Genomic DNA, 19,425 nt, shown 5'->3' with positions numbered 1-19,425 from the left:
GCAGTTGTAATAAATCATCTCACCAATATTGAAAGGGATGAGGCAGAAAAATAAGAAAGGTTAAATTGCACCTGTATAGCTTTTCCTTTTATCCATATTCTAAGCAGGTGCTTTCAGAGCTGCTAAGGAATGGGCTGTGGATGGAAAATAAACAATCAGATGTCAGGTAATTACAAGCTGCTTGACTAGTCTGGTAGTTACACATCCTTTGGTTGAATTCAGGATTCCACCTGGAAACTTGAGCACTTCACCAACAATGCAGGAAAGTTACTGTGTCAGCCATTCTAAGTTATTCTAAGCCTGTGCTTTACTCCACCCTTCATCAGTGTTGCTCCATGAATAGGAGAGACCTGTTCTAACCACAGGGTGAGATTTCCCAGAGCATCAGAACTGATGCTGCAGAGCCTGTCCTGTGGCACTCGAGGGTTAATTTCTCTGAAGATGCTGTCTGCAGATTCAGTTCATGGGGAGAGCTGTTATACCCACAGCATCTCTAATGCTGGGATTTATTCAGGGCTTGGCAGTACTCTCTAATCTGAGAATTCTTGCTTAGCTACCAAAATAAAGTTTTTTTAAAAAAGTGCTGAATTGTAGATGGCACAAACACTAATGCTCTCAACCCAGATCTCTTAAAATTGACATTCTCCATGCTACATTTATTTTCTGGTTCCGAATTTATCCAAGACAAAGGCTGCTGGCAGATCCTGGCAGTTTTTCTGATGCTCAGAGCAGGCAGCCTGACCCACGGCGGTGCCAAGTCCCTGCTCAGCTCAGCAGAGGGCTGGGGGAGGGAGAGGAGGCAGAGGACACTGGTGAGCTGACCCTGCCTGGTGCCACCTGCACTATTGGCTGCAGCCCTGTGCCCTCTCATGCACCTTGCACCTCTCCTGCACTGATTTTGTGGAGATCCGTCCCTTAGCTGCAAATACGCTCTTGCTGGCTGGTGGTGAAGGAGCTCTCACAGCCCAAAACCAGCGTTTGGGTCTGCAACCCTCAATAGCTCAACACTTGTATCTGTGCATTGTTTACTGAACTGTAGACCTGCCAGCCAGGATTCATTGCCTACTGTCACCCAGGCATGGCTTGAAATGAGTAATAGAGCACAGAAAGCAATAACCTGCCTGTTTGATCCTGGTTTTTTTGGGAAATATATATATATAGTGAGGAGAATTTCAGAGTTGCAGTGGGGAAACATACAGAGAAAAGGGTATGAAGTGGTAAAAAACAACCACAACACTAACTTTGAAATCAACCTCTACCAGGAAAGGACAACAGCTTTGCTGCAGGACAGATTTAGGGGAGCTATTTTCTGCCCTGCCACCTCCCCGTGACTTTCCTGTGCACCCTCTAAATGCCACCTAGCCATGAGCCAGCTGGCAGCATTTGTGCACACTGGGCAGGCCTGACCCACCCAGGAATGCTCCCTGCCAGGCCAGCTTCATCAGGAGCTTTTTTCTTTAATTGTGTTTGCTCCCAGATCTGTTAGGGTTTGAGTGAGCTACAGCTCTGGGCGGATATACCCTGCTTAAAAAAAAAATAAAATAAAAAAAGCCTGCCCTTATTTCAAATAATGCACCTGCTGCTCACCCATTGAGCTTGTGCAAAGTGGGTGTAAAAAGCTATTGGCTCTGGGAGAGTGGTATTTCCTTCGTGCCTTGTCAGGAGCAGGGACAAATCCCATCTAATGAGGGTGGCACTGCCATGTGGAAATAGGAAGGAGTGAAGCAAAAAGGGAAAATCTTTTTAACTCTGTGAGAAAGCTCCCTTTGGACGGAGTGATTGAGAACTGGAAGTGCAACCCATGGAGAGAGCTGACCCTGAATGAAGGGTCTTGAGATCTCAGGTTTGTTAATGACCTTTTGGCAGATTAATTGGTAAAACACCTTACTGGTATCCTAGAACACGAGTCACTCTTTTTAGAAACATCATTATTCATTTGCCAGTTGCTTAAAAAAAATTATATAACCAACAATTCTGTGCCAAGATTGCTTTGGAATAGAGAAATGCTGTACTCTGGTGCCAAGAATCTCACAGACTAAACAGAACCCACTGGGAGCCCTTGCTCTAGATGGGAACTCGTGTTTATTTTAACATGTAAATAAATTGGATGAAAAATGAGTCTTTCAAATTCTTTTTTTGTTGTTGTTGTTATTGATGTGGGTCCCCAGTGGGTGGTCTGCATGGAGAGGAACCTTTTGAAGAGAGCTTGAAAGGAAGCTGTGTCCATCTCCCAAGGCATTCCTCAGCAGCATGAAGGGCGCTCTTACATGATCCAGCTTTCATCTTCTTTTCTTTGTGGTGCCCAAACTACTGTAGGCAGGGAAGAATTGGGTCTGTCTTTCCCAAAATTAATTGATTTGATTGTTTGCTCGAGCACAGAGCTACCCAAGGCTCACATCTGGATTTTGCAGTTTGTTAAGGGAAGAAATGGAAATGTTTTCTAGTTGATCAAGTTGTCATTTAGGAGTTAACAGCATGAGTGTGTTGGAGAGGCAGCACACGTGCTCTGGAATGAATGGGCAGGGAAGGGGAAGGGGAGTGTGCAGCTCCACTCCAGCACTCCAAAAATATTTGTTTTCATTGAAAATCCTGACATTTTGAATTGGTGTCCCAGCTGTTTTAAAACTGCATAACAGAAAGTTAGTGCAAATAGATTTTCATTCTTGTTTTCAGCTAGGAAAAAGCACAATTTGCACTTGTTTTTTTAATTTTTGGGATTGAAACAAGAGAAGAAAATTATATATGTTTTTAAAGCTAAAATAAAATACCAAGGGAGAGATCCCTTGGCTGCTTGCCTCTTCCACTGAAGGTGAAACTCTAGCTACCATTAGTGATATCTCAAGTCATATGTGGAGAGCAGAATAAAAGCTCTTCTCTGCTCTTAGATCAGCAGCATATAGATCAAATGAGCTTGTGAGACCCTGGATTAACTCCAGCAAAGTCCATGCATTTTTCCTGCAGTATCTGAGCATTGATACTGGTTCTGTGTCATGCCAGAATAAGTCTTTGAAGACCAATTCCACTACTAAATAAAGTCACCTCACCGATTCTTCAGGAAATTATGTGCTCCTCATGAAAGAGAGCAAATCTCAGTGCAAAACTGCAAGAATAACTGTTAAAAATTATAGTGCCTTATAAAAATTATTATAGGCCCTAAATAAAATCCCTTAGTGCTCGATTAGTTGGTGTCTCTGACTCCTTAGAGCCACTGTAAGTTGTGCTTTGCTGATTATATATCTTATATTGTGTTGTGATTTTCATCCCATAGGAGAAGAGATTAGACAGGAATCATTTCATCCATCAGCAAAAGAAACTCTTTTGCAGAGGAGCTCAACAGCTACTCAGCCATCCACACTGGCTTTGTGCAATGTTTTCAAACCATTGATCCCAGCAGCCTGGTAGGAAAGGATTTTTCTGCCAGCTGTCTTCTGCTTTTATGTTCTTAAGGGCTGGCTTGGGAGGTGCAGAAGGGCCTGAGGAGGAAAGTGGAATACTGTTGTGTGCTTTGTGGAGGAGGAAGTGGGCTCCATATTCCTCTTTCATGGACCTTGGCTTCCACAGGCACGCCACAGCAGCTTCCTGATTTGGTGATAGGGGTGACAAAGCTGCCCCTCTGCAGGCAGTGTGGGAGGCGACCATGGCATGTGCAGGGTCTCACACTGCCTTGGCCCCTTCATCTCATGATGCAGGAGACACTCAGGTTCCTAGGCTGGCCACAGTGACTGCTCTTTGTAAATGCAGCTCCTTATTTTGCAACACAAACACTCAGATGGGTTTTTTCAGCATGTTTGCATGAGCAACATAATGTTCCAGGAAGACTTTTAAGGAACTGCAGTTCAGAGCCAAATTCAGCAACTGCATTAGAAATGGGCAAGTCTTGTAAAGCCAAAAGAACCATGTTTGTATCCATTAGAGCAGAATTGGCTCTCAACATTGACAGAAACAGTTTGCCTTGTTAGCCAGAATTAACGACTGCTCTGATACATACCAGGTCATTTTGTTTGTCATCTCTGGAGTACTGAAAAGATCTCAAATGCCTTTAGCAAGATGACTGGTTGTCTGCTCCCTAGCAATAAGGCACAAATAATTTTAGTATAGAAAATTGACTGTTGCTTTTTTTTTCCCCTAACCAAGACAACAAACAATATATCTCTGTGTGCACTATTCTAAAAATATCTCATCTCTGCAAATGTGTCTCTGATGTGGGAGGAGAATGCTTTCAGTTTGCTGCACTCCTTGTGTGAGGCAAGTGAATAAAAACTACCCAGAAAATGCTGAAAGGAAAATTATTTTGCTAACCTTGGAAAGGAAGAGGGAAGCTGATGGACTTGTGCCTTCAGGACAAGGCTCTTTTTTGGTCAGAGAGAGGCAGAATCCACCTGTAGTTCTAAGTTACATGCTTCATGCATAAAACACCCAGGGGAAGAGGTAATTCTGTTGGGTGCCATATTAAGTGGTTTTGTAATGTGGGAAAACCCAGTGTGTTCACTGCATCTCTGCTGGAGGTGCTCAAGAAGGGGTGCCCAGATGTTGGTGAGGATAAGCATTAATTGAGCTGTATTTCAGGTTCTCAAAGAACATGAAAGTGGAAGCAGTGGTGAGAGAAAATCTTCTCCTTTTAGCTCCTAATGGTTCCCATCTGATGTGAAAGAAATCTTCCTGGGAAAGACCACGGGCTTGTGTCAAACTGGTCTTTGTTGAGTGGAAACCAGAGCTGTGGGAGAGGAGATGAGGGTACAGATGAGGCTCAGTCAGGTGCACACTGAGACACTCAGCTCCAAGGTAAAATAAGCACAGCAGCTTGATCAGAGTCAGGGAGCATGACCTGTGTCCTAAATGCCAGGACAGCTTACCCTGCTCTCCCTGGCTCATGTGGCTCTGTCCTGGTGCCAAAGCTCTCCATGTGCAGCGAAAGGAGGAGTAGGTACAGATGGAGGGCAGAAATTTCATAGTGCCCTCTGTGCATCAGGCTTGGTTTGGTTGAAGATTGGGGAAATCAAACAGGAACAAGCTCCCTTACTGTGATAAGTCTGTTCTGAGGGCAAGAAAGATGCTTTGTTGAGCAGGAATCGGCAGGATGATCTCTGAGGTGCTTCCTCTGTGTATTTGTTCTCCCAGTGGAACATTTGCTTTATGTGTTACTGACAATACAGGCACAGTCTGTTGACTTTTCCAGATGTTGATTGTCCTGCTTTGAAGATTCTTCCTGTTGTTTTAGTTGTTTGTGTGTCTGAATGGTGGATTAGATGTACTGCTTGTTAAACAAATAATTAAACATTGAGAGCTTTGAAATCCAGTATGTTGAATTAATGAGCTTTGCTCACTTGATGAAAAAGATGTGTACTTAAATCATAACAAAACAAGTATAGTTTTTTAAGTAGTGAGCTGTTATGACAATTTGAAGCGTTTACTATTTCATTAATAATTTTTTCATTAAACCTTAAAAAGTCACCAAGCAGAAAATCAAGGCTTCACAGAACATTTGCTGTGTTGCCTTGGGTATTGTGTCCCCGAAATTCTCCATCTATGTGCTTTCTCCAAACTCCTCCTCTGCGAAACCATGCTGCCTTATAGCCTGGGATTGGAGTTAATTATTACTTTTAAATCTTGCTGTACCTTGGACCAAGGTCTGTGGTGATGCCCTGTGGTGCTGGCGTTGTACAAGTGCTGAAAAAAAAAATAAAAATAAATAGAAAGAAGCAGAGGAGTTTCAGTAGAGATTGTAAATACAGGCATCAGCTGCAATGCCTTGTGACACACTTCATTAACTGCTGCACTGGCTGCTAAAGCAGAAACACTCTGGAATATTGTATCTGCTATTGTATCTGCTGCATCTTGTGCTCTTAAGTTTTATCCCCAAGTCCGAATGCATTTTGTAAAGGGCAGAGAGGAAAGCAGAGGCAGGCAAGGGCTGTCTCCCAGTCTGTGGGGTTTGGATACAAGATGAGCTGCTGAAGTGATGCTTTGCCCTGGCACTGGGGTCTCAGGATAGGCTGGGGCCATCACAGTGAGGTGCCCACCTGAGCAAGCAGCTGCAGGCTCAGGGAGATCCTGGGTGAGGGTTTAGGCTGGCACATTGCACCTTGTGCTCCAGAGGAACCATCCACATTTCTGCCACTGGCATCTCCCTCCTGTGGGCTCCAGACCCAGCATCATTCCTCTGTGTGGGCCACCTGCAGAGGGAAGGCATGCATGAGAATTTTTAATTATGTGCTTTATTCCCTAGACCAGAGAGCAAGCAGGACACAACTATGCCAATATTGTCTCTTACCAGCAGCATGACCTGTGGTAGGGTGAGACCAAAAAAAGGGTGAGGTAGGCTCCCCTTCCACATGTGACAGTGTCTAACACCAGTGAGAGGTCCATTCCATCTCCAGATTTAGGCAGAAAATAGAAGCAGAGGACTTCAGGAATAAGACAAATCTTTCAAAAAACTAATAAACACATAATATCTTCTTTTCCAAAAGCCATTTGGGCATTTGCTTCAAATGGACCTATCAGATTCCAACAAGCTTATTGATGAAGAAGGCAGTGAAAGAAGAGGATCTTCAGCCTGAGCTTGGCTGTGGGCTCTAGCACAAATCCTTTTCTGCACACCACTGTCTGTGCTGTAAGGAGCTGCTGCCCATTGCTGTGGCAGTGCCAGTGCTAAAGTAGCAAATTCACCTTTTCTGGCCTACAACAGCCCTTTGGGAACTGACTCACATCATGCTCCAGCTTTTTAATCAAACACTCCAGCACCAAGCCTTGCCAATGATGGCCCCTCTGCCATCACTAAGACATTTCTTTCCAGTGTGGGGCTCTGAGGTACCAGAGCTGCTCCTCAGCTGTTTCTGGGAATCATTGAATTCACAGTGGTGGCACTTCTCACCTTTAACCACTGAAAACTCCTGACACTCCTCTGTTAGTACCATTGCAATTCAAAATGTGTCTGTGCTGAGAGAATGGTTAGCGTGGAATTCCTGACCTAACCCCCGGCTCTGCCTGTTCCTGACTCTCCCACTCTAAAATCTTGGAGTTACACCTCTAGAGAGGAAAACAGATAGTATTGATGAATCCTGAGGCAGGAGTCAAGCCCTGCATTCCTCCTGATTGTTTCTACCATCAGCTGGCAGGGGAGAACATCTCATCCTGCAGAGGTGGTGTTCTCACTGCAATAAAAATGGATCCAAACCATCCCCTTCCCCCAAAGCTGGAAACACCAAAATATCTGAGAGGCCAAGATACAAATTCTTCCTGAAAAATTACTGTTCCCTAGGCAGATTTCTCCTGTCCTTTTTGTTTTATGGCTTTTCCATAATAGATAGGGGGCAAAGGCTGAAAAAACAACATGATGCATAATTTCTGCTTTCCCATGACTGTAAGCTTTAAGGAGCTGCCCTGAATTTGGTGAATTTACAGCACCATAGCCGAGCTCAACATTTGACCTGCATTCCCATCACCTCATTTTCCATAGCAAAATGTTCCTGCAGAAGGTCAGAGGGTCAATTCAGTCCTCAGCTGAGCACCCAGGGCCAGGCTCCACTTTTGTCAGGAGGGTTGAGCACTTGGAAAGAGAAATAAATATGCATGGTGTGTGGCTTCTGTAAAATTCAGTGTTTATAACAAAACCAGAGCAGGTATCTGAGGGTGGGCAGGGTCAGGGGACACTCACCGTGCCCAGGATGCCTCTGAGGGCTGAGGCACCCCACAGTGAGCAGGGACAGGTACTCCCAAGCTCTCCTCTCTGCCTAATATTCTTCTGGTCTCCTTTACTGCATTTAAGGATGGATTTCTTCAGCTCTGATGGATTTATTCATCTTGTCCTACAGCCTCAGCAAAAAAGCATCCTGGTGGTGGAGAACCAGCCCAGGTCTCCTCATCAGGCTGAGTCTGCCCAACCAGCCCAGAGCTCATTCCTTCAGGCAGTTTCCATCTGGCTTTCAATGAAGGGAAAGGAGTGTCGAGTTGGACTGGTTTTTATTTACATGTTTTTCAGGATATCTCCAATCTGAACAGGACGTAACCTTTCTTTGAGGCGTGTGAGCCAATGTCAGCTGAAGAGCCTGGCTGCTTTGGAGTGGTTTTCAAAAGCAAGCCCCACAGCATGAGAGAATGTGGGATTTGAGGAATGAAGGGACTTGTAGATGTATTTCCAGGGTCACAGGATCTGTTTTGCTGGCAGAGTCATATTTACATGGTTATAAGTGACTCCCCAGAGACTTCACACCCTCAAATTCTCCATCCCTGAACTCTCAGCTTTGTCTCCCTGTGCAGGCAGTCAGTATTATTTTATCCAGAGAGATGTGTAGTTCTGGAGGATCTATAATCATAGGTAGAACCATGCTCTGAAGTCATGCTGTCTGACAGGACTGACTGAGTTGTTTGTTGTTCTTCACTCCAGGGCCAGAGCCACAGTCTGAGCATGCTCATGCTGAAAAATAGAGGGAAGAATTAAAAAACTGTGCGACATATTGGGCCAGATGATCAAGCCTTTATTCAGATTTTGTTTGGGCAAAATATGTTATTTTGCAGAGGTGTGTTTGGTTGCTTAATGGATGCTTAAACCTCCTGATTCTAGATTTGCAACTTGAAAATATGTGGTTTGGATTCTCACTTTTAAAGGCTTGTGGAAAGGGTGCCTGCAGTTAGGTCAGTGCACAAAACCTGAAATGATCACTGAGCCACTGCACACACACAGCACTAGCAGTGAACCACACAGGCTGGGTGTGAAGACAGACAGATAGGAAACAATTTAAAAGCTTTTGGGGGCTGTGGGGACGTGCACCAGCAGTCACAGCTCTCTGCACTGCACCTCACACTGCCCTGCTGAAACCTGTGGGAATGCTGGGATGAGGAGCTCAAGTTGCTGGGATTCTTGGACAACTTCTCTGTTGTCAGCCTTGGTGTTGTGTCACTTGGGTGTGGAGCAGTCTCTGGGTAGTCCCAGTTGCTAAGGGAAGGTGGTTCCCCTCCTCTTGCACCCACTATTGTGCCACTGGCACTGTGGAATCACCACAGCAGCTTCATTCCCAGCAAAACCCAAAGATAATAGCTTTACATCAAGGATGAACCTGACCTTTCACTCTTAATAGCTCTAAAGGCAAAAGATCAGAGAAAAAGACATCAATACTCTTGAATGTATTGATGTTTGGTTGTGCAAATGTCTTTCCTCTAATAGAAGGGGTCTTGGTTCCTCACCCTGAAGTTTGTCAGCTGGGGAATTCAAACTTGCAATATACTCATTCACTGGGGGAACACCTTTGGTTTCTTGGAAGGGAAGAACAGAAAATAGTAAAATAAAAGGCCATGAGCTAGCAATGCCCCCTGGCTAACCTTGTGACGGGGCAGGGAGAGTATCAAAGCAAAAACTTGCATGGCTTTCCTGTCCCACATGTGCAGACAAATTGCTGCTCAGGCTTTGTGCCATCTGAGTGGGGAACAGGAGTTTGGTATTTAAAACTGGGGTTAAAAGGGGGGTTCATTAAGTTATTAATAAAAAAAATGGAAAAATTTGAAGAGGAACTTGTCGCAGCATTGCACAGGTATTTCTTGGATTCCGCAATCATTGCTTTGACTGTTACAAGCAGTGTCACTGTTATGTGGTAGGAGCAGGGGAAATTCTTCACACTAGAGCCAAGGAGGCTTTCCAGACCTCCCTCAGTCTCATCCAAAAATAGGCCAAGGGCTCCCAGTTCCAGAGCAAGGAGTCATGGCCCATTGACAGGCCTGGCCACGGGGGTTTGCTGTCTCTGCTTGCACAGCTGCCTGAGACTGCAGAGAAGGAGAGACTGGAAGCAAGTGAGGCAGCACTGGAGAAAAAATAAAACTTAAGTGCAGAGCCCTGTTAGAGAAAATGTTCCTCTCTCTGGACTGTTCAACTCACATTAACCTGCTACATTTGGAGTTGAATAGTAGGCAGATAACACATTTGAGGACCATAAAGTGAGTGGACTGAATGTGTATAAAAATTGTAATAAGCTAACTTTCCAGCTGTAATAAAAACCAGTTTAAAGTCAATAGTTCCTCTAGCCATACACACGGTTTCACTTCTGGAGATTATCATGACTTGTATTTTAATTTGCTCTTTGATTTGTTTCTGGTCACTGATCCATGGAGGATGCTTGCTGCGCCATATTTTGGCAGGAATTGGAGTGTGTGCATGGAAAGCAGAACTGGCAAAATGTTATTTGTAATTGATCAGCATGATGTGCATGGGTTTTTATGGCAGCCAGGGTGGCTGATTGCAGCCTGCACTGCCAAAAGACCCAGGCATGGAGACCACCTGACAAAAAAACAAGTTTGGGGTTCAGTTTTTCCTAGATGGAGTGAATTTAGTCCAGCTTTTCATTAGAAGTTCTGCCTAATTTGCAAGGTGATTTTTTTGGGTGGCTTACAAGAAATTTGAGACCCACTGATTCCCACTGGTATGACCACTGCCAGCAGATGAGACTGACTACCTTTGTGGCTGTGTCAGTGGTGCTTTGCTTTGCTGATCACTGCAAGGGGAACCATCCAGCATGTCAACAATTATCAGCTTCACCTCCTTTAACAAGCCATTGTCCCTTTGTGTCTGTAAATGTGCCTCAGTGCCCACTGGAGAAGGGCTAAGGAGACACCCAGCAGGAGGGAGATGTTTAACACCCCCTATACCCTGACCTACACGAGTGGGATGTGTTTTCCCCTTCACAATTTTCCTTAACAACCTGCATGGAACAGAAACAAGCAAAGGGCTGCTTCTAAGGACAAACCCTATTTGTGATAGGCAATAACATGCATGTGTGGTCAGGTAAGCATGCAAACTGCTTCCCCAAGGTGGGATTAATTTCAAGCCTTTGCAAGCTCAAAATTGCCTGGGGCTGTGTTGGTGGTGATGCTGGCTCCACCTCTGCCAGGGATGCCACTGTTCCCATGGCAACTCACCAGCTCCCATTTCAATCTTCCCCTTCCCTTCCATGAGGCAAGATAATTCCCAGACACAGAGCGAGGAAACAGTGTCCAGGTGTGGTACAGCTGGCATTAACACTTGTTTAGGAGGAGGATGCCACTGGATGCTTGCCCACTGCAGGCTGCTGCAACCTCCATCACTTGACCCCTTACCTTACACAGAGAAGGTTTCCAGCCCACCCAGCACTGCAGGGTATTATGAGAAAAAGGACCGTGAAGTTTATGCACATTCAGGCCCTGGAAAGGCAGTGTCCATGGTCCATTAAGTTTATAGCAACTCTATCTAGTCCAGAATCTTTCTGGTTTTGGCCAAGATGCTACACAGCAGTTACAGCTGTACAGTGAGCCACCAGACCCAAAGCATAGGATCCCTGATTTCACAGGATGCAGTGACCCTGGGATCAGCAAGGCAAGACAGCCTTTCCCCACCCTGATGGTGGATGTTGCCAGAACTAAATTGGTACTCTAAGTCTTGAAGAGCAGATAGAAACGTGAGGGAACAGAAGTCCGAATTTAGAGCCCCCTTGCAATCCCTTAACATTCTATGATTCTATGATGTTTTTTAAAAAGTCAGGTCAGGGACAGTATGGCACTTGACAGCGCTGTGCAGTTTCCTTTGCATTTCTGCAGCACTTTTTCTGTTGAGAGATGACTGCAGGAGAAGGTCAAGTTAGGATAGGAACAGTCCAACAGGTTTATTTCTGCCAGGTCCTTTCTTGACTGTACCCAGTGCTTCCAGTGATTTACCTGTGTGCTCTGTGTGCTCTGCTTCTCCCCTGCAGTTGGCCATGGGCAGAGCGAGGGTGATCGGATGGTTGTCTCGGATTTCCACGTCTTCATCAGGGACAGCTTGCAGCACATTGATCTCATGAAGAAGGAGCACCCCAAACTGCCTGTTCTCATCCTGGGGCACTCCATGGTAAGCACCATCCCTTACCCCTCCCAGCAGCACCCAGGACATGTGTCACAGCCTGGTGGTGCTCATGGGGGTGGCAGGAAACAACTCATTCCACAGCAGGAAAACAAAACTGCAAAGAACCTTCCCTTCCACTTCATTCACTGATAGATTTGCCAGCAAGCTACAGCCCTGAGATCTGCCTTGAGTAAAGACAGTCCTTAATTTTCCACCCCCACCATGGCCCTAATTAGCCATTTGCAAGGAGGAGCCTGCTTTTTAACATGACCATTCACTGCCGTGGCTGTGTGGTAAGGCTCACCAGCTCCCTGCAGCATCAGGTTTCCCCCTTTCTTTTAACCAGTAACCAGGAGGTTAAGCCCTCCAAGGCTTTGTGAGCAGCATGGGGATGAAGCATAAAAATACCCTGTAGCCTTATTCTGTTAAACAACCTAACAGGAAAATGTACCAGGGATTAAGGCTGCAAAAACAAAGGCACTGATTTGGTGAACAGATCTGAAGCCTGATTCTGACAGCACGGGCCAAATCCCTTTATTCAAGCTAACAGTATTCCCACTGATGCCATTGATCTGCCCTCTCTGCCTTCCCAGAGGAGAGGAAAATGAATGAGTACTTTGGGATTCAGCCCATGCTCAGATAAAGAAGTGTTCTGGCATAAGAAGGCATGGCATGCTCTGAAGGGCTCTCGTGCTCCAAAGCCACCCTGTAACAAGGAGCAATTTCCCACTGAAGCCTTTGAGATGCTTCTTGCTGCTGCTCCATTTAACAAGCCCCTGGTTCTCCAGAAGCGTGGAAGTTCACCAAATATTTTCCTTAGCAACTAATCCTCTGCAAACTTTCCCAAGCAAGCCCACGGGATCCCTTCCATCAGCACCCCTCGCCATCAGCCCATCCTCGTGCGGGATGGCTCAGCCTGGCTCTCATTTAGCTCCAGACCATGGCTGGGTGTTTGCTGCCAGGCCCTTGTGGGGCTGGGGACACTGAGGAGGAGAATATTTAATTCCCATTAATTAGTGAAGATTTTCACATGCCAGGGGCAGCACTGCTGTTGCCCAGGTTACCAGTGGCACAGCACGGAGCAAGCCCGGCTTCAGGGCACCTTCCCCATGCAGCACCAGTCTGTCAGGCTGATAAAACTCAACTTATTTTTCAAGTCCCTCCTGAACTACCACTTCAGATATTTTCTTCTTCTCAGTCCTTTAAAGTAAGGAGGACACAAGGCATCCTGGGGAGCTGATGGACGTTGCATGGAGAGTTGAGTTGCGTGACGTGAGGGTTTGTAGCATGAGAACAGAAACCAGATCTCTTCTCCCCCACAAAGCCAGACACTTCCAGTACTTCCACTCCTCCAGCCTCCCTTGCTGACCCCACTGCACTCTCAGTGGGGCAGAAGTAATTGCTTGCTTGGACTAAACCCCTTCCAGTAACAGGATTACTATGCAAACAAGATGTTGGCACCTGTATTAAGCTGTGGGCTGTTATTTTGCATTGCAGGGGGGAGCCATCTCCATTCTGACAGCCAGTGAGCGGCCCAGTGAGTTTTCAGGCATGCTGTTGATCTCTCCTTTAGTGGTAGCCAGCCCAGAAGTCGCCACTCCCATCAAGGTAAGAGCAAACCCCTTTGCACATGGTCACCTTGCTCTTGTGCACCAGGAAAAGTGTTAACACCTCTGGCTCTGAAATGCAAAACCCTCCTGGGATCTGTGCCACCCTGATGCCAGTCAATACTTTTCTTCTAAGTGTCTCCCCCATATTTCCACCTACTTTTCAGAGGGGAAGTGAATCCTGAACCTGTCCAGAAAAACCTGTTTAAGCAAGAGTTGGGTACTGGTGGTAGCAGACTGTGCTTTCTTCACCTCACCCTGTGGCAGCCCACACAATGCTGTCCTTTCCCTTCCTCTCCTACAGCTTTCTTCCTGACTCATGCAGAGTCTGGTATGGTTGCAACACAGGCTGCTGGCTAAGTCAGGCCAGGGTTATTTTTGGCGTTTGGGGGATGACCAATTTCTGAGCAGGACTAGAGCTCCTCAGTCCCAGAAATCCTTTATGAGCCTCAAAAGAGGCTCCCAGCTGAAGCATCAGTGCCCCAGCTGCATCCCATTTGGCCTGGTACCATGACTGGTCCTTGTCCAGACCATCTCTTTTGGTTTGCATTTAGGCTTTATCCCCCTCCCATCTCCATCTGCCCTCCAGAGCTGTTTCTGATCCACAGTTGCATTGCCCAGTTTGCCCTTCCCCAGGGAAGCTCTGCAAAGCAACTGAGCCTCAGTTCTCTCCTCCTTTTTGCATTCTAAAAAGAATAAACAGCAATCCTAAAAGAAGCTGGAAGCAAAGGGAAGCAGCAGCTAAACTAGCACGAAGGACAGAGCTCTCATTCCCACAGGACTCCTTCTTTTATCATCTCTCCTTAGACACTTCTCCTAGGGCTAGCTTCTTGTTTTAATTTACTTCTAAGCTATTTCTCCTTTTTTTTTTCTTCTGTGAGGAAGGAGACAGACTGCCTCAACTTTCAGTATAATCCTGTCCCACTTTCTGCTGTAGCCAAAGCTATCTATAGACCTCAAAAATCATTACAGGCACCAAAGGGTGCTTCCTAATTACCTCTTTTCCACTGAAAAAAAAATGCATTAAGACCTCTAGCCTTAAGATGCAGCACCCTGCTGAGATCTGCACCACCTGGATGCCAGTCAATATTTTACTTCTAAGTGCTTTCCCATAGTCCTAGCTAATTTTAAGAGTAGAAGTGAATCCTGAAGTCATCCAGCCCAATTAACTTATTTAAATAGGAGCCAGAGTACCAAAGTCTGGTTTTGGGAGGCTGGTTACTGATTCTTCATGTGAGGCTACATCTGGCATAAGTATCCTGTGAGCACCAATGGCCCTGCTTTTTCTTATCTGGGAAAGCAAAAAAGAATAACTATTAAGAAAAAATAATAAACGGTCTGAATATGAGAGAGGCTGTTATCATTTTCTTTCTAATCAAGAGAAATAGAGAACAATTGCTATGACTTCACCTATTGCTGGATGCTTAACCCTTTCTGAAACAAGGACTCACCAGGTCTGTGGGAACTGGAATTACTGCAGTCTGCTTTGTTGCAGGTCTGTACCAGGTATTGCTTTATTTCCGTGTAGGAAATAAATGCAATGATGCGTAACTTCGATAGGAAATCCTATTCTCTAACTGGTGTATTTTGGAGGTTTTTATATGGTCTCTTTCCTAGAAAGTCTCTCACATGCAGTAGTACAAAAGCACAGTCAGTTTCTTTCTCTTTCAAATCTATTGCATCTCAACACTGATAAAAAATTAATTATGCCTGAAATAGCTCTGTTCTGTCACACTCAGTTGAAATCATTTCGGGAGTTGAAAAGGTATTTGCAAGAGGAAGGATTGAAAACAAGCAGAGTATTCCTGCATAAGCCACATTTTCCCATAAAGCTGTGTGGCTTTTTCCCTCTGAGAGTCAAAAAACATTTCATGGTGATTGTGCTTCTGAGGAACAAAGGCTTGGTTTTCCCTTGGAACTGGTACGACTTCTGAGCCCTGGGCCATTTCCCAAGGACCGCTGCATTCATCCCTTTGCTGGGGAAGTTTCCAGCTGAGCAAGAATTTACCTTGGCCTGAACAAATGAGGGCTCAAGATAACAATAACAGCGAGCCAGATGACACACTGGGTCCTTCAGACCCTCTCAGAAATACCTTCCCTGGCTGCTGAGCCAGCCTGGCAGCAGCAGAGGCACAGCACTGTGCAGGCTCTGTGCAGGGAGATCTAATGCTGCTCTTTGCAGAAGCTATTTCATCAGTGCCCTATAAATCCTGTGTCCTGATGGAAGCATCTAGTTGCAAATCCACTTTTGTGAGAGGGATCTTGCTGCCTTCCCCCTTTTCTTCTCAAGTGACCTGGACAAAATTCAGCTCTGAGTCTTTGCAGTTTCAAAGGCTGCAGAGACAGGAGTCACATACGCTGGCAAGGGGCAGAGCAGGGGTGAAAGAGCATCTCCCTCTACATTTCTGCTATTGAATGCTTTGAAATCAGGTGGGCAGGACATCCCCTTAGGAAATATTCCCTGGTGCCTAATCCTGTACTGACCCTCAGCCTATTGTTTAAGGACTCACTACATGATATTGTCTCTTTACTTTTAGTGTTTTCACCTCTTGCTGATCTTTTGCTTTCTAACCTGACTGGACATCACGTTGCTCACTGTCTTTCAGCCTGAATCTGCACCCAGTAACACTGCAAAGGACTTTTCCTAAGGTGTAATCAAACGGAAAGAAAATGCTATATTGATTTTTATTGTTGTTGTTGTTGCTTTATTCCTTTATTCTGTTAGCAGAGATGATAATCATCAGGTTCAGAGTCATAATCCTGCCTAGGATATCTGAAGGTGCATAGCTTAAATCACCACTGCCTGGAGTTAACATGAAATGAGGAAGACCCCATTCCTTCTTGGATAATCATAAGCTCATGCCTGCATTGTTGTGTAGTAAAATTTAACTTTGCTGGCACAATGTCATAGCCAGTGAGGGGCTCAGGGTACTGGCAGTGACACTGGCTCCTGCTCGTGTCTACCCCAAGGTACACACGTGTTCCCAAACCTGCTGTGAGCCTTTACTGCTTTTCCCTCCTCAATGACTTTGACTTCAACCTTGTGTTATTCCCCTAATATCATAATTAATCTGTCATGTGTCATCTGTGATCTGAAGTGCCAGGGAGTGCTTCAGAAATGGTTAGGTATCTGCAGAAACAGAGGGCATAGGGGACAGCCTACCTCCAAGTGAACACCACAGCTCCACAAACCAGACCAATGAACACTCACTGTATATTTTCTCACTTAAGCAGTGATCACTTAATTAAAGGCAGCTATCAAAGATCAGAGAACTCTGATATCAATGTGCTTGTAGTGCTATTGAAATAAAAGATGTTACCCTTTCTTCTAGCAGCAGTTTCCAGCCCAGGCTGCTCAGTGCTTTTGTGTGTGGTTCCCAGGAGACGTGTGAGCAATGGATTCCCTTAGCCAATGCATGCACACTTGGCTGTTGTTTATTTACAGGTTCCCTGGAGAATATGCTTATCAAAATGAGTGCAGCCTAGGCAACTGCTGCAAATGGCACCCAGCATCACTTATGCACTGCAGCCTGAGAGCAGAGCTGTGGCAGCAAGGAAAGGGCAGGAAAACACCAAAACCCAGCCCTCTAAGAGCTGCAAACAGCCTTTTCCTATTAAAGTACTTAGCTGAGGCCTTTCAGAAATTAACTGAAGAATGAGGAAAAGCCCCAGCACAATGAAGTTGTGCTGCTGCATGTGGATGGACAGCTGACAGCATTTCAGTCTAGCACACCCACTCCCTGCTCCCAGGAGCAGTTGAAACACTTTCCTCGTTAAGAGAAATGGTTTAAATATAGGACAGATCTTTCTCCAGAGTTAGTTGACAATTCTCAACTGTTTAACTCCTGTGCTGATTTTCATCATCTCAGGATTTGGGATTCTATGTTCCCTCTCTTCCTCTAACTGGCTCTTTGACTGCTTCCTTTTCTCTCCCACAGGTTTTTGCAGCAAAAGTGCTCAACTTTGTGCTCCCAAACCTCTCACTGGGGTCCATAGATCCAAGTGCAATTTCCCGGAACAAGAAAGAGGTGAGAACCTTAATGCCATTTTAACTCACTGCACAGTTGATATATCTTGTCTAGGTCCTGCCATTTTTCTTTCAGAAAAACCCAATAGTGTTTTGCTAAATCAGGAGGGCAGAACCTGTGCTGGTGCAGAAAGGTGACATATCCCTGAAGCCAGCGGAACTGGCTGCTCACAGAAGGCTGTGGGGAACCAGCTGCTCCCCCCTGCCTTGCACCCACAGCTGCTCTGGGTACCAGACATGGCAGAGAGCTACAGCTGCAGGGGGAAGCACGTGGGAGCCACATCTTTGTCTCTGCTGCACCACCACAGCAGCAAAACCCAGCTCAGGTAGCAACCACACTGCTAAAGTCAACTTTTCCACCCCTGGTCCTTGCAGTGAAATCATGCAAAACCCTGCAGTCCTGGGGATTGGTTTTCCTGCTTCCAAACCAGGATCACATCATGCCAGATGCATTCAAGCAGAGGACAAGAACATGTGTGAACCAAAGAACTTGTTCCAAGGTCTCCTGGATCACACTGACTCTGCTACAGCCTTTCCAAACAAATTATATCTCCATGCTGCACCCAAGAATAATACTTTAGGGAACTGAAGCAGCTGTTGTAACAACACAGCTCCAGCCTCACCACTGTGAATGTGCATGGAACTGTCCCGGGCTTGAGTTTTTATGGTGCCACAACAGCCTGGGACTGTCTCACTCCCACCCACTGCTGGTGATAACCGTGTCAGCCTGTCCGTGCCATCCCTGCACAAACAGGTGTAGCTGCAACTGCTGCAACACCACCAAATGAGGGTTTTTCCTTCTCACCACTGTGGGAGGAGAGAAAGGAGATAATCACAAACCATGTCATTATTAAAAGTGAATGAAGGTGCTTAGGGTAGACACAGAACTTAGTGCATTTCAGAAAGCACCATTTTTTCTTGAATTATAGAAAATGGCACTCAAGGGTGTCTCAAGAACTTTGCTGGTGCAAAGTGGTGACTTGTTCCTGTGCTCCCATGCTCACATCTCACTGGCAGATGCTGTAATTTTCCCTGCTGTTCATGCAATGGTTCATACTTTAACTAGGAATTAATAAATTGCCTTTCTCTGGGAGGGCAGCTTGACCAGCATTAGAATTGAAGCTGAAAGGATCAGGGGCAAAGACAGTGCCAGCACCTGTGTGAGTGCATTTGGCCTCAGCACCTCCCACATCTTTGGCTCACCTATTCAGAAAACTGGAAAGCAAAGAGTTTCCCAGAATAGCTTCAAGGCTCAGGGTTGTTTCTTGGCACTGCCAGAGGGGTTTTTGTTCCAATGACTTTCAGTTCACTTATCCTTGAATAGAGCATAAGATTTCACTGTGTTGGAGGTGGAAAGATCCAAGAAGCTGAGGAAAAGAAGACAGGACCAGTGTGGAGTGAGATCATGTGCATCCGTTGATGCACCGTGTGACATATGCTCCAAAGCACCAGATGAGGCTGCACAAAATCTATGCCTGGGAAGGAGGCTGAACTCCAATCTAGCTGTAGAAACCTGTTCCTAATTGCATTCAGCTGCCATAACTCGTTGCATATAATTCAGAGAAAAGGTTTAAACTAGACAATCTATTCTCTAAAATGGCACAGAGCAAAGTTTTCACATCTACATTTGTATTTAGAGGATAAAAGCAATCAGTGCTTTGGAGGGGAGAGGGATTGGAGAGCTTTATTCCCTACCTGAAGAGTGAGCATGTCTGTGACTTGTGGGTCTTTACCTGCCTCTGCTCTGATTTGTTATGTGACTCCTGAACTCTGCTGCAGCTGCATTTAAAGGATGTTTTCAATTTAAAACATTTAAAGATATTTTAAATACACCTCCAAGAGCTGGAAGATGCAACTGCTGCACTCGATAGCTTTGTAGGAGAAAAGTGATGATGTAGGGACATCCTGAATAATAATAATGCATTCAGGGAAGTGTCAGAGAGCTCCTGAAA

At 45.5% G+C, this 19,425-nt stretch overlaps 1 protein-coding gene across 2 annotated transcripts in view; it reads left to right on the top strand.

Annotated features, from left to right (window-relative positions):
• The window catches only part of MGLL (monoglyceride lipase), a 59,666-nt gene that overhangs the window by 33,493 nt on the left and 6,748 nt on the right, over positions 1 to 19,425 (top strand). For both annotated transcript variants that reach the window (XM_054280980.1, XM_054280979.1), the window contains exons 4-6: positions 11,709 to 11,845; positions 13,337 to 13,447; positions 17,385 to 17,474. In XM_054280980.1, coding sequence (XP_054136955.1) covers positions 11,709 to 11,845; positions 13,337 to 13,447; positions 17,385 to 17,474 — 338 coding nt within the window. The remainder of the gene's footprint in view (positions 1 to 11,708; positions 11,846 to 13,336; positions 13,448 to 17,384; positions 17,475 to 19,425) is intronic.

This window comes from Melozone crissalis, unplaced genomic scaffold (assembly GCF_028551555.1).
Source record: "Melozone crissalis strain CALT ecotype California unplaced genomic scaffold, PUWL_Pcris_2 ptg000029l_1, whole genome shotgun sequence".
Classification (NCBI taxonomy): domain Eukaryota; kingdom Metazoa; phylum Chordata; class Aves; order Passeriformes; family Passerellidae; genus Melozone; species Melozone crissalis.
The sequence above is the reverse complement of the archived record's forward strand: the minus strand, read 5'-3'. Positions and strand labels throughout refer to the sequence as shown.